Consider the following 16,090-nt stretch of genomic DNA (forward strand, 5'->3'; position numbering starts at 1 on the left):
TGAGACCTAGGCAAGTTCTCGCGAGAGCACCACAACCATTTGTTCTGGCTACATGGCTCTCCATAGAGCCGTCACACACATGGGGGGGGGATGCGATGGGGGAGGGGGAGCATGATACAGTAGTGATGCATGTTCTCTCCCACCTCAGGTGGTGAGAGAGCTTGCACCAGGGCTGCCTATTAGATCTCCTTGGATCTTGCATTTCTCAAGCAGACTTCTTTCCTATCCATTCTTCCTTTTATCCTCTTTTGTCTCTTCAATTGTACATCTTCCCAGTCATTGTTTTGTCTCACGATGCAGAGAAAATGATGCTCTAGTTCAGAACATAAGAATGACCTTGCTGGATCAGTCTCAGGGTCCCTCTAGTCCAGCATTCTGTCTTCAACATTGGCCAGCTAGATGCTGTGGGAACTGAGGAAGCTGCCTATGAGAGTGACTGGCAGCAGCTCTCTAGGGCTGCTTCAGGCAGGATTCTTTCCTAGCCCTACCTGGGGAAGTTGGGGATTGAAACTGGGAACTTCTTCATGCAAAGCATGTGTTCTTCAACTGAGCTACAGGCCCTGCCCATGAAGACCTGACAGTTCTTTGGCCCCAGCACTCAGAAGTACACTGCTTGTAATATTAGATGCTCTATTTAGCTTGATAAAACCTGTCTTTCCAGGAATATCCTTTAAAAATAATCTAAGCTAGTGACTATCACCACACATTGTGGTAATGAATTCCATAAATTAATTTGTGTTGTGTTAAGATATAATTCCCTTTTCTCTTTCCTAAATCTACCTCCCGTCAACTTAATTCAGTGACCCTGAGTTCTACTGTTGCATGTGAGAATACTAAAATGTTGCCTATTTACTCCCTCCACATACATACTGTTGTATACCAGTATCACACACCCCTTGGCTGGCTTTTTTTTTCTAAACTCTGCTTCCCTGCATATATTAATATTTATAAATATATTGATTTATGGAATATGTATTGACATATGGAAGAAAATCCAAACCCTTGATAATATTTGTTGTTCTTTCTGTACCTTTTCCAGTTCTACAATAACCTTTTTTGCCATGAGATGTCCAGAACTGTACATAGTACCCTAAATGTGGTCACATTGTAGATTTACATAACAGCATTATTATACTTGTAGTTGTAGGCCAAAACATTAGAAGGGCCAAAAGTTGCCCACCTCTGATCTAGATCCACTTCAGTCTGGTTTCAGTCCTGGTTATTGAACAGACTGCTTTAGTCACTTCAATGAATGATTCATGCCAAGAATTGGACTGGGGAAATGTGTCCTTGTTGGTTCTGCTGGACCTCTCAGTGCCTTTTGGTACCATCTACATGACATCCTTCTGGACTGCCTGGCTTAGATGAGACCTGGAGGCTCTGTTTTAAAGTGGCTCTGGTCCTTCTTGGAGGGGTGATTTCAGAAGGTGGTGCTAAGGGACTCCTGTTCAATGCTGTGGCCATTGGCTAAGATGTCCCTCAGGGTTCCATCTTATCCCCTATGTATGAAACTGCTAGATTATCTGAAATTTTGGGCCTCGGTGCCATCAGTAAGCTCTATCTTTCCTTTCCATCTAAATCCAAGGAAGCAGTTCTAGTTCTAAATCAGTGTCCGGAGTCCAGATGTGGGTGAACAAATTGAAATGTAACCCAGACAAGACAGATGTGCTCCTGATCAATCAAAAGCCAGATCAGATAATAAGGATTCAGCCTATGCTGGAAAGGGTTACATTCCCCCTGAAGAGTCAGTTTCATGCTTTAGGTGTTTAGATTTGGCCCAGAACCCAGATGGCCAGGATTGTATTTGCACAGCTATAGCTGGGGTGCCAACAGCACCCATTCCTGGAGATGTCAGATGTGGCCATGTGACACATGTCTTAGTTATATCCTGTTTGGACTACTTCAACATGCTCTATATGGAGCTACTTTTGAAAAGTGTTTGGAAATCCAGCCAGTCCAGAATGCTGCGGCCAGATTATTGATCAGGGCTGGTTATAGGGAGTATGCAACAGCTTCACTAGCTACTCGTCCATTTCTGGGCACAATTCAAAATGTTGGTTCTGACCTATAAAGCCTTACAGACACAACTTGGGACCAGGCTGTTTGAAAGACTGCATTCTCCCATATGAGCCTGCCCAGGTTTTAAGATTCACAAGTGAGGCCCTTATCTCTTTCTCCTGCCACCCTCAGAGTCACATTTAGCAGGAATGTGTGAGAGAGGGCCTTCTTGGTGGCTGCTCCCAAGCTCTAGAACTCTTTATCAAGGGGAACCAGGCTAGCTAAGTCTTTGTTGTTCTTCTGCTAGCAGGCAAAGACATTTTTATTCAGACAGTCTTTGGCCTGTTAAGCTGATGTGTTTGTGGAAGTAGGTTTTAACTGATGAGTGTTGTTTATTTATTTTTTATTGATATGTTTATATTTTAATTATACATTTGTACTGGTGGCCATCTTGACACTATGTGATTCTTTGTTGTTCCACTACACATCCCTTTGCACTTACTAACATTAAAATGAAAGATGACGCCTGCTGGCAGGGGCTCTGGAGCCTGAACTGGGAATCTCATTGGACTAAGGCAAGGGTAGGAAACTGATGGCCTTCCAGATATTGGTGGACTACAGTTCTCATCATCCATGACCATTGATCCTGGGAGGGAGTCTACCAACATCTGGAGGGCCAGAGGTTCCCCCCTGCCCGCCTATGGCTATCTAGCCTAGTGAGCTATCTGTGGTTGACTCACACAGGTTTCTATGGAATTAGCACCTAGCTATGTTCTCCCCCACCATGGCCATCCTGGGGGATATGCGCCAGAGATTAATGCTTCACATTGCATTCACCTACTACCCACTAGCGCAACCTATTTGGTTCTTGGAGTTCACAAGAATTAATTCAATTTTCAAACTGTGTAAACAGAAAACAATTATTTATGGAACCGTCCCTGGGTCTGTCAGTAACAATAATACAGAGCTTTGAATGGTCTAAGACTAAGAGCAGTTTCCACATGGATTAAATTGGCTGTCAATGAGAATATTACGTGCGTTTTTTTCTTTAAACAGGAAATCATTTAAATTTCTTTTTCTCTTCTCCTAACAAGCTTCTACTCAACCAGTAGGAAAAGGACAATACATTTGCGATAAATATTGTATAGGCTATGAATCAGTACTAAATCCATCTGTTACATTTTCACCACATCTTGGTTGCCATTGGCATAAAAAAGGCACAGTTGGTTCCTGACTCATATAATGGAGAGTTTAACATCCTGAGCTGAAAATCACAGCTGCACAGCTTGTAACACTAACTTCTTCCTTCTTGTTAAGTGGGAGGAATACCGATCGATAGTATTCAAAATAGCATCACCACCTGTCATTTCCTGGCGTTCAATCTGGAGAACAAATGGAGGGATCCAAGTTTAAAAACTATGAAGGAAATGCAGCCCCTTCACTGAAGAGAATTTCCACCACTGGTGTTTCTCAGCACTGCAAACTGCCCACACATTTCTGCATTGGACAGCTTGCTGCTTTAGATCAACTAATACCAGCACCATCAACACTGCCGTCTATTTTGGAGGTTTTTCATCCAACCTATAAGATGTGATGATTCTGAACTGGATTTTGGGTAAATATATTTTTTCCATTAGAAATTACTATTTAGGGCTTTGGGAAGTTAAGGCCTTTTTAGCAGGGATGTGCATCAGATTCGGCAGAAGCCCAAGCTGAATTGGGCCCCTTCAGATTGTTTCTGGTGTTTCACGATACAAAGTGTAATTGTACCCACAATACAAAGTGGGTTTCTCTTTGAAGTGACCAGAACCAAAGCTGGATCCTGCACAAGGCTTGATTTGAGATTCGGAAAGACGGTATATCTTGAAAAATAGTAGAATTTGCTTGCTTTCTCTAAATGCTGGGGGAGGTTGAATGTCTGACAAGTCCACCATGTAATCATAGGGCCTGTCTTACCAGGGGCATTGCAATCACTACGCTTTCGGGGAGGGAAAGGATGGGATTGTGAGATGGCCATTCTTCCAATGCCACCAGGCTTCACTATGAAAAAAGCCTTAAATTGGCTTTCAATAATCATAACTCCCTAGCCCCTTCACCTAACCTTTCTGAAACACTGCAGGTTTCTTTCCTGGAGACATCTCTATGATGTGTACCATTTTCATTCAAATAGCCCCAAAAAACACTGGGGAGGAAAGGGAAGCAAATAACTTACCCCACCCCCAATTTGAGGATTCTCCTTCCATATAAACCAGTCCACTTAATCCTTCTGAGTCTTTGCAGGTTTCTTACTTAAGAACACCTCTAGGCAATCTGTCATTTTCTGAACAATGGTCCAAAAGGAACATAGGGGGATAAATGCATCTTTTCTTTTTAATACCCTCAAAATGTAAAGGCTACTCTTGCACAAAATCCTTGCACTTATTCATCTGAACCTTGGCAGACTTGATCCCCTCAAAAAGGGTAACTATCCCTACACATTTCATCCAATAAAATAAAATAAAATAAAAAAAGTTATTGGCAGTTCCCTTAAAAAAAAAAAAATTAAAGGGTGCATACCACAAAAACCACTGCAACTATTTTTCTGGAATTTGGCAGGTGTAATTTCTCCCTAAGGGGCTATTATGCCTGCAAATTTCATCCACGTCTGACAAAAAAAGAAAAAAGTTATAGCCGTTTTTAAATTTCCCATCTCTGAATCTTGACTCGGGTTTGGTACCCGAGTAGAAGAGGACAGTCTCAGAATCAGTACAAGCATAATTGGGTTGTTTTCCAAAGCACTGAATTGGGGGCTGAGTCAAATCTTGTCATCGGTGCACATCTCTACATATAAACATGTTATAATTCCAGAATTCAGGCATTAACACCCTGCCCTGGACTGATGATCAGATGAAACAGAACAAGTACTGGTTGCTGACCAGGGCTTTCTTCTCATCCTTTAAATCAGAAGACTTACTTTAAATGCTATTTTCCTCTCCCAGCTTTGGCAAGTCTCCTAAATGTCTCTTTCTCTAGCCCCAAGAAAGGAAAGTAATTTCCATGGTATCACAAAATCAGACAAAGTAAGTAGGCATGCTGATGCCCGAGGCCAAAATCATATTTGAATGAATTTTCTCCTCGATAAGCATGGCAACCAACCCATACTATTCAATAGCCAACAATCCAGATGCTACACTTATTTTATTTTATTTATTTGCAACATTGATAAATTGCTGTCCATCTAAACAGTGGTGAACAGTGGGCTCGATATACAAAAGTCAGAATACAAAAGAATAAAAATATTTTAAATAATATTATATCAATAGAGCAGTAGCTGCAGTTACAGTGTGCCTGCACACCAAGGGCTTCTTTAGCTTTTACCCTGCTATTGAGATGGGTTGCTCACGGAAGTTTGCGGGTCTTTTAGGTGACTCATTAACCTCCAGGGCATCTCCCGCACGAAATGACCTTTATTCCGTTTTTTAAAAGATCGGAGATAATGAGCTATCAAATTACTGCACTTGAGTTCCACTTGAGTTCCCGCCATGAAAAGAGGAAAAGCTGCAATAAGAAGCGCTACACCACAGCACCATCTAGTGGCTGTATAATGAAACATATGGAAGACTCAAGGAGGAAAAGGAGGGGGTAAAGCAGGGGAAGGAAGTGTGTGTAAAGGGAGTCCGTTGTGATCCTGCATTTAAAACAGAAGCAGAAAGCCCCGTTTTAAATACGGGATTTTAGGCTGATGTAGAGATGCTCCAAGTTCCTGTAGCAATAAACCATATGTTCAGAGAGTTCTCTCTAGAGAACTTTTGGGGGGACATTTCTACAATGACAATTGGAAGCCAGAAGTGTAAGACCATACAGCTTGAGTTGAACCTGCAACCACCCCCGTGCACTGTATGGAAGGGCCAGTATGAACTGAAGCCTTTGTATAACTGGACAGTAAGAACTGCATCCCAAATTGCTATAAGAAAGCATCCCTTAATCCTCATGGACAGGCATCCGCAATTAGACTGCAGAAATCTGATGAGTCTTCTAGCATTAACCAGCTACTGCGAATTAGCTTGCCACATGTTATCTGGATACAACCAGCATGTAGTCAGCCATGAGGTGGATCAATGAGGATTAATTTCAGCTATATGTAAGTCAGTGTGAAGAAACATGCTTCTAGTCCTTGAAGTTACAAACAAAAACCAGAAAAGCTTGTGAATAGTTATCTAAATATATGGAAATGAAAAGGATAAACATCTTGATATTCTGTGATTGTATAATGTTTTTTAATCATTTTGATTCTAAGTCGCCTTATGAGCGCTTGCCCTAAAGTGTGCGCAAGCGCGTGTGTAAATAAGCATTCACTTAAAAGCCAATAACATCTAAAGATAATTTAATTTGTTCTATTTCTTGTGCCACACAATATTTCAGCCTTCTGTCCTGCTGAAATGAATGCATTATATAAAACACAAGTTGTGATGTGAAGTTTTCTGTCAAACGTGAAATCCATTCAGCAAGATTTGATTGAAATACCTGCTAAAAAGGGCTCTAATGTCTCACGATCCTGAATTGTTAATGAGAGATCCTTTTGTTGCCTCCAGGCAGAAACAGTGGGCTCATGTTGTTAATGAAAATGCATTAAATAGCTTCACGCTTCAGCAAAATGTAATTGTTGGCAACCTGCATCCACTGAAAACCATGACTGGGGCAACCCACGCACTTTCCTGTTGCTTAAGTTCTTTCATGTGGCCCAGGGCTCCCACATGGTTTGCTATCATTGTGTGAAAAGGGCAACAATTAGTTCCTCCATTTCCTTGGAAACAACAATTCTACAAAGTACCAATTCTGATGGCTTTAAATAACCCAAGATGTTGAGTCTGCAGGGATACAAACTGTAGCAGAACATGCACAAATATTCACTAAGTTTCAGTTCTTTTCCTGATTGAAGCAAGAATATTCTTGCAATCCAAATTGGTGGGGTAAGGATTCATGGCTTTTTATGTATCATTTTAAAACATGTTTGCTACCTTTCTGTTTTACAAAAACCATTTGGGGAGGCTAACAAACATAGAAACACATATACGATCCAATAATACAATGTCGAAAACAGCAGCAAAATCTCAAATGCAAAACCAGCAGAAAGAATGGGGTTTTCACAGATCGCCAGATGTTAAGGGAACCACCAGGACTAGAAGCGGAATATCCTTGGCTCTGGGTACAGCTGCCCCATACAGTAAGCCACCAGAGTGGACGTTTAGAGTATCTTAGCACAGTGAAGTATTCTCAGTCTCTGGAATGGCCACCTTGCCTGGCTATTGGGCCTCCTAGATACACAGGGCTTCCTGTCTGGGTTGGGACAGTGCCGGGTAAGAATGATCTCCCTAGTTCTGGTGTGTTACTTCATTCTGACTCCCTAGCACAGCCATCCCCTGCAACTCCCAACAGTCCCAGCAAGCATGGTGTCGAACACATCAGAAGGGCACCAGGTTCAGGAAGGCTTGGTTTTTTTTCTTATTTCCCATGGTAGTCAACAGGAAGGATACTCATTTTTCCAAACCTTGACTCAGGTTTGGTGCTGAGCTGAAGTGGTCTGACTGTAAATTGGACAGAGCAGAAGCGGGATGTTTTCCAAAATGCTGAATAGGGGTCTGAGTTGAAGTGGGGTGGGGGGTCAGTGCACACTTCTTATGTATGTATTTAATCTATACACACACACACATACAAACCCACCACATGCGCGCACGTGCACGCACATATATTAGGTGTGCTTAGACTCGGAGATATATATATATACACACACACACACACACACACACACATATGCAAATTTGTGTTATGGGCCTGTGACCCGGATCTTTTAAGACCCTAACAACGCCCCTGAATCTTCCTGCTGCAGAGGGTGCTGCTGCTCACAGAGTATTTTTTTAAAAAACAGGGTTGGCAAACAGCATTATCGTTCTAACATTTCATGAATGTACAGGCAGCTGTAAAGCATAGAATGGCGGTTGGGAGTGAAATGTTAGCTCTGTCTTTAAGATTCCCCCTGCCCCCCCCCCCATAACATGAAGTCCAGGGTCTAAAATTACCTAGCCACACCACTGTTTGCAGTCTCTGCTACCACCACTTTGCCTAGTATCTGGGGCTTCATGGGTGAAGTAGATTATGCTAAGAGGGAGCGATTGAACCAGCCCTCCCCCCCTGGTTCCACAGGGTTTAAAAATGAGCATTATTCTGTATGAAAATTATCTTATTCTCAACATCGAAGTTGGCCCTTAGTTTCTTTGACGCAAGTATTATAGGGCTCAAGATACTGCTAATTGTCTAGTCAGCTGGGAACTCTCTTTTTTGTTTAGTTTATGCTGTTTGTCTGCTTCACCTAAATCTCTTGGAAACCCTTGAGGGCTAAGGATGGGGGCGGGGGGAGTGTGCATGTAAGCCCTGCACCCAAAGTTGAATGTACTTACAAACCTTCCCACAATCAGGAACCCTGCCTTATCAGGGTTCCTGATCACAAGGAGGTTTGTAAGCATGATCAGCCCAACATTCTTACAAACCTAAACACACTCGGCTCTTTAGAGGAGCCGTGCACATGGGGACATGTCTTGTGTGCATGTGCACCCCCACCAAACCTTTGGCGCTCACATGAGCAAGATCAGCACCTACATATGCCTCTAGTATAACCCTACTTTCACTACTGGCGACTCCTCACGGAAGGAAACTATGGGACCTGGGTTCAATCATTCATAGGATGGACAGGGAAGAAGGCCAGGTCCCCAAAATAGTGTTTGTTGCCTCCAGCCCCTCACGTTTCTGGAAACAACAGTGGGAAACTTCTTAGAACAGGGAAAACAACATGAACTAAGATTTGTTTAACGGGGGGGGGGGGAAGAGGGGAGCAAACAATAGGAACAACTCAGATGGGTATATTATTTTAAAGCCAGTCTCTAAGCAACATAATAAGAGGGGATGCAGTCCAATAACTGAGTTAGGCACAGTGCGTGTTCGAAGTCTCTCAGACCTGTGTCTGGGTCTCGTGTAGACCTCAGGCTCTGCTCTGTAAGGGCAGAAGCCAACGGTTGCTCTATCTTCCACCAGTCCTCTCTCGGTGGTTCCTTCTCACTCATACCCTATTTGCTCTGTTCTTTTTCCAGTCTTCTTCTTTCCTCCTAGTTACCTCCATCTCTCTGTCTTCTCAGGATCTACCTTCAGCTGGCACCGCTACAGCAGCTCCTAAGGGCTCACAAAAGGGCTGCGCCCCAGGATTCCTCTCAGAGGCTACAGTGCAGTTGGTTACACTACTTTTAATAAAGTATTTATTTAATTTGGACCCACCGAGCAGTGCCTAGAAAAGCAGAGGAGCATTTCTCCCATTATGCCTTTCTGTTCATTTCACATTACTGAGGGAGAAAAAGTGGAATCATCCAGTGGAGGCTAGAGAGGGTAAGGCAGATCACTCAAGAAGTTTTTAAAGGCGCAATCCTATGCATGTTTAGACAGAGAAAAAGCCTACAACAATGCTGGGAGTTGTTGGCTTTTTCTCTGTCTAAACATGCATAGGATTGCGCCCTAAATTTCCCTTCCTGACCCTAAGCAATTGGAGATCCTTACTCTCTGGGGAGGCCCAGACTTCAAGAAAGTGGGAACATCAAAACATTTGGTCAGAATCAGGGCTAGTGGCAGCTTATCGAGTGGGACAAGGGTTCCTAACATCTTCTCACACATACCCTCTGGATAGATTACCTAGGATTTGCATTTGAACTCTTTGGAGTAAGGGTGGAATATAAATGCAACAATTAAAGTCTCTCCCATTACTCCAGCATTTCAAAACAAGTAGGAGAACCACTCTGAATTTTTTTTTCATTTTAATGCTTTATCATATGCAAACATAATGGCCAATATTTTTCTCAGAGACAGGTGCTGCTGAAAAAGGTGAGGTGGTGATGGTGATCATAATATGTGGAAGTAAGATAGTGAGCTGTCCCTAAAAAAAAAAAAATAGGGTTTTCATTTTGTTTTATTATTTTAGGCATATATCACTTTTCAGGTGTATGACCTTTCAAATTGGTTTATAAATTTCAGAATGATACAGTCCACATGAAGGATTATACACTGCAACCAAACACACATCCAAAAAAGCCTTCGGTGAATTAAAAAAATCTTCACCTGGCACTGAAAAGCTGACCAAGATGGCATCACATAAAGTTGAGAGAAAAAGGGGTTTTCCAGAAAAGGCTTTTGTCCTACAATTGCCCTGCCTCATTCACAGAATTTTACCATGGTGGTGGTGGTAGGGGGTATTCCTGACAATGACATCTCCCACTTGGAACCCTGCTGTGTTTTGCTACTCCTTCTTCCCTCTTTTCCACACAAAAAATCTGTTAAGGAGGGAATGGAATACTTGCATAATGTCTTTTGATTGGTAGTACTAGGAGCCCTCTATCTGAAAGCAACCCAAGTTTCAAAGGGTGTGTGTGCCACAACAGAAAAGGCCCTATCCTGAATCTGCCTCAGTTGGTGCAGGGACCCCAATGGGAATCTTAATCACTGGGCAGGTTTGTGTGGAAAGAGGTGGTCCTTGAGGTACCCTGATTCGGGCTTCAAAAGTTAAAACCAGCCCTTTGAATTGGGCCTGGAAATTGATTGGGAGCCAGTAAAGCTTTTTCAAGATTACAGAGATGTGTTGCATATGCCTGGTCCAGTTAGCATAGCTACCATATTGTGTACTAAATATAGCTTCTGGACTCAGTGTATGTTCTGCTAAGAGAGACAAGCATAACAGGTAGCTGTGTTGATCAATTAGCAAAAATCCAAAGGCAACAATAGGATATCTTTATTAGTTCTAACTAAAATGTCATAAGTGAGCAATCTAAGGGACACTCTGTCATTACACATAGCTAGATACTTCGCATGTTTAGTTAGAAACAAGCCCCATTAAAATTCAATGGGGCTCACTCCCAAGTAAGTATGCATAGAAGAGTTACATATATATAAAGTATCAGTGTATTTGCTAACTGAGGATAACAGTTTATGCATCTATTAAGGGTGCAATCTTATGCATATTTAGGCAGAAAAAAATCCCGTAACTTTGTAAGACTTTTTCTGTCAAAACATGAATAGGATTGCACCCTAGGGCTCAATTCTATCAACTGCGCCCTTGATAATTGGAAGCTGCTGCACTTGGAGGCTTCCGATCATCCAGTGGTGGGTGGGAGGAGCGTTGGAGGTGATCTTCACCTCCCCGTCCTCCCACCCTGCAGATTTTGCTAGACAGGCTTTTTAGCCTGTCTAGCAACAGCACTTTGGAGGGCGAGGAAGGAGGCTGGAAGAGGCTGAGGATAACTCATATCCTGGCCTCTCTGGTTTTCTCCCCTCCCTGCCCATCGGAACACCCCCTTTCTGAAATCAATTTTCTGACCTTGGAGGGCAGGCAGCACGGTTCCCTCCACACCAGCCGCAAAGGGTTGGGGTCTCCGATCTCCAACTTCCCCGTCCAAGGTCAGAACACTGTCCCTGACCTCAGAGGGCAGAATCCCCAGTATCCTATGGCCCCTCAGACAATGGCTAGGTGCCATAGGATTGGTCTCTTCATTGATAAAATGCCACTAGACCCTTTGGCAATGCTTGCTGCAACAAACAAGGGCTGCAACTGTACTTACCTTGGAGTAAGCCCCCTCTGAACCCGTTAGGGGCTTACTTAAATATGCATAAGATTGCACTGTAACATGGCTACCCTCTCCGGAACAGGAGGGCTGCAAGTTTTGTTCGTACGCTCATCTTTGCAGGGGTGTGGTAATCATCATATTTATCACCTAACGTTTTCTAAATCAAAGCTATGGTTTTCCCAGTAGTAACGTATGGCTGTGAGAGCTGGACTGTAAGGAAGGCTGAGCACCGAAGAATTGATGCTTTCGAACTGTGGTGCTGGAGAAGACTCTTACGAGTCCCCTGGACTGCAAGGAGGTCAAATCAGTCCATCCTAAAGGAAATCAACCCTGAGTGCTCCTTGGAAGGACAGATACTGAAGCTGAAATATTTTGGCCACCTAATGCGAAGAGCAAAGTCACTGGAAAAGACCCTGATGCTGGGGAAGACTGAAGGCAACAGGAGAAGGGGACGGCAGAGGATGAGATGGCTAGATAGCATCACCGATGCAATGAATATGGACTTGAGCACACTCCGGGAGACAGCGCAGGACAGGGAAGCCTGGTGTGTTATGGTCCATGGGGTCACGAAGAGTCGGACACGACTGAACGACTGAACAACAAGAACGCTCCGGGAGAGAGCGCAGGACAGGGAGGCCTGGCGTGCTATGGTCCATGGGGTCATGAAGAGTCGGACAAGACTGAACAACAACAACGTTTTCTAAGAGCTCTACAGGTGTTAAAAGATAAGACAGTCCCTGCCCGCGGGCTCACAATCTAACAGACACGATACAAAAGGAAACAAGAACGGGGAGGGAAGAGGAAAGCCACTGTCCTTCACTGTCTGACGGATGGGGCCAAGTCGGTCTCCCCCGTGGTTTCGGGGTTTGCGTCCCTCCCTCCCTTTCTAACAGAGATTAGGGAGCGGGCGTAGCCCCGGCTGGGCAGTCCCAGTTCTGCTCGAGATGCTCCCGCACCGCTCCTCTGCGCAGCCTACTGCTGCACTAGGGATTAACCTGGTGGGCGGTCGCTATCCCGTGAAGCTTGAGCCTCGCGAGTTTCCGTCCGGCCTCCGCCAGCTGAGTCTGTTAGAGCCGTTCGTGGTCTCCTCAGCGCGAGCTGTCCCCTTTCCGAGCAGGACGGGTGACGCGCGCCCTTTCCTTGCCAGCATCATGTCCCGGATCCTCAAATCGGTGGATTACGAAGTGTTCGGCAGGGTTCAAGGTGAGAGGAGGCGGTGGGGAAAAGGGGGCGACCGCGAATTATTGGGGGAGGAAGGGGCGGGGGGAAGAGGGGAGGCTTGCCGAGTGGACCTCCAGGGCGCATGCGCGAGACTCTCCTGCCGGCTGCGGAGAAAAGCCGGCGTCGGGGAGCGGCGTGCGCGTGCGCGTGCGCGAGCGGAGCCGCGAGTAGAATTACCCGAGCTTGTCCGATGCGCATGCTCGAAAGACCTCCCTTTGGTGGGCTTGGCGACGCGACGCGCGCGCTCAGGCTGCGTCAACGAGCGAACTGCCCCCCCCCCCCCGCAGGGACCCTGAGGCGCAGGTGCAGCGGGGTGTATTGACTAGGTAGAAAGCAGTCTGGGAGGAGGATTGACCGGTTGCCTGGGTGTTTGAAGCCTCATGAATGTGTTGCTTCGATTGCAAGCCTGCTTCTTGTACTGGTATTACTAGGAGCTTTCTCCCCAAGCTTAAGAATTTTTTTAAAAAAATGCTTAATAGGAGGAGGAGGAGGAGGGGGAAAAAAAAGTTCCCTGCCCCAAGGGGCTTGCAGTGTTCATTTCAGTAGTGAAGGACATTGTATGCTGCCTAGTTGTAATGGATGCTGAAGTAATAAACATTACTTATTAGCATGAGACAAGGGATAGAATCATAGAATAGTAGGGTTGGAAGGGGCCTATAAGACCATCAAGCCCAACCCCCTGCTCAATGCAGGGAGATGGGAGATAAGGATATGAATATACAGTTGAGAGTGTTTACTCAGAAGTAACTCCTGTTGGATTTTAAAGGGCTTGCTCCCTAGTAAGTGGGTTTAGGATTGCTGTGGTAGGCTTTGTTGCAGTTGGGGATGATGATTCACAATGACTAGTTCACAAAAACGGTGGATAAGGCAGTAAAATCGTTCCTTCAGACTGCAGGAGAGCCAGTGTGGTGTAGTGGTTAGAGTGTTGGATTGGGGAGAGCTGGGTTCTAGTCCTCATTTTGCCATGAAACTCACTGGGTGACTTTGGGCCAGCCACTGACTCTCAGCTTAACATACTTCACAGGGTTGCTGAGAAGATCCTTGCAAGAGGAAAATAGATGGGATATAAATGTAATAAATAAATAAATAAATTATATTATTAAATGCTCATTCGTATAAAAGCTAGTTATCAGGGAGAAGGATTTTAGCTTTCACTTCGGGTCATTTTTTTATTTGTGAGTTCCAACGAAACAAACACACAGAGACAAAAAAAAAATGGAAGTATGTTCTAAAGTCCTTAGTTTTAAATATTACAACATTCTAGAAAAAAAGGAAAAAAGAATAGGTTACACATAAACTTCAGTAAAAGCAGACCAAATATAAGTCCATTCTCAAGTGGTGCCTATATACCACTCTTTCAAATGTTGCTAGAGTTGTTAAGTCTTCAGTCCATTGCATTATAGGCAGTGATCCTTCCAGTGTTGTAGTATTAATCCTTTAACAGCCAGGAGGGTGTGAAAAATCCATTTATGCTGACTGTGAGTTACATTCCAAGAATCAAGTAAATAGTTTTAGGGAACATGTACATCAGTAAATATTAAAGAGTTTTCCCATACAAAGTATGATAACTTCCTCCCAAATGGAGGCAACTATTGGGCATTTCCAAAACATATGAATAAAAGAAGCATTAACTGCATTACACCTCCAACAATTAGCCGAGTTAGAGAAACCTTTGTTAAAGTGACCTTGTGACATCCAATAGACTACAAATTTTTGCATCTTATTTTTGCTGAACAAGACGTAGCTGGAGGTCCATAGACAAATGAGATACAGATGCCAAAACTGCAGTCCATTGATTAGACAGAATAGGACATTCCAATTCCCTGTTCCATTCCTGCTGAAGATCTTGTCTGTCATATTTATTCACTGATGATTATTTATAAACATGAATCCTGAGCTGATATATCTGGTCAGCTTCAATAAGTGTTTCCCATAGCAACGGGGATTTGATTTGATTTGCCTATCTTGCAAAGCTGAAAATGGCACAAACTCATAAAGAACACCCAATAATTGATCCAGGGTAAAGATCAAATGGAGTAGCACTCATAGTCAATAAAAGGGTGGGAAAAGCAGTACTGAGGTACAATCTCAAAAAGATAGAATGATCTCAGTACGAATCCAAGGCAAACCATTCAACATCACAGTAATTCAAGTCTATGCCCCAACCACTGATGCCGAAGAAGCTGAGGTTGATCAGTTCTATGAAGACCTACAACACCTTCTAGAACTAACACCAAAAAAAGATGTCCTCTTCATCATAGGGGATTGGAATGCTAAAGTAGGAAGTCAAGAAATCACCGGGATAACAGGCAAGCATGGCCTTGGTGTACAAAATGAAGCAGGACAAAGGCTAATAGAGTTTTGCCAAGAGAACACGCTGATCATAGCAAACACTCTTTTCCAACCGCACAAGAGGCGACTCTACACATGGACATCACCAGATGGTCAATATCGAAATCAGATTGATGATGTCCTTTGTAGTCAAAGATGGAGAAGCTCTATACAGTCAGTCAAAACAAGACCTGGAGCTGACTGTGGCTCTGATCATGAGCTGCTTCTTGCAAAATTTCGGCTTAAATTGAAGAATGTAGGGAAAACCACTAAACCATTCAGGTATGACCCAAATCATATCCCTGATGAATATACAGTGGAGGCGAGGAATAGATTTCAGGGATTAGACCTGATAGACAGAGTGCCTGAGGAACTATGGACGGAGGTCCGTCACATTGTTCAGGAGGCAGCAACTCAATCCATCCCAAAGAAAAAGAAATGCAAGAAAGCCAAGTGGCTGTCTGATGAGGCTTTACAAGTAGCTCACAGAAGAAGGGAAGCGAAAAGCAAGGGAGAAAGGGGAAGATATTGCAGAGTTCCAGAGAACAGCAAGGAGAGACAAGAAGGCCTTCTTAAATGAACAGTGCAAAGAAATTGAGGAAAACAACAGAATGGGAAAGACTAGAGATCTCTTCAAGAAAATCGGATATCTCAAGGGAACGTTTTGTGCAAAGACGGGCATGATAAAGGACAAAGAAGGCAGGGACCTAACAGAAGCAGATGAGATTAAGAAGAGGTGGAAAGGATACACAGAAGAACTATACAGGAAAGATCTGAATGTCCCTGATAGCCATGATAGTGCGGTCACTGAACTTGAGCCGGACATCCTCGAGAGTGAAGTCAAGTGGGCCTTAGGAAGCATTAGTTACAACAAAGCTAGCGGAGATGACAGTATTCCAGCTGAGCTA

General features: G+C 43.8%; 1 protein-coding gene across 2 annotated transcripts in view; it reads left to right on the plus strand.

The window, feature by feature from the left end:
* Positions 1 to 12,699: 12,699 nt before the first annotated feature.
* The window catches only part of ACYP2 (acylphosphatase 2), a 96,423-nt gene continuing 93,032 nt past the window's right edge, over positions 12,700 to 16,090 (plus strand). The window contains exon 1 of one of the 2 annotated variants that reach the window (XM_084829246.1): positions 12,700 to 12,833. In XM_084829246.1, the coding sequence (XP_084685372.1) occupies positions 12,782 to 12,833 (52 nt within the window). In that variant the 5' untranslated portion in view covers positions 12,700 to 12,781. Of the gene's footprint in view, positions 12,847 to 16,090 lie in introns of both variants that reach the window. The other variant, XM_084829245.1, reaches the window with a different exon arrangement.

This window comes from Heloderma suspectum, chromosome 1 (assembly GCF_057233095.1).
Source record: "Heloderma suspectum isolate Gila_16-S chromosome 1, 16-S_ref, whole genome shotgun sequence".
NCBI classification, from domain to species: domain Eukaryota; kingdom Metazoa; phylum Chordata; class Lepidosauria; order Squamata; family Helodermatidae; genus Heloderma; species Heloderma suspectum.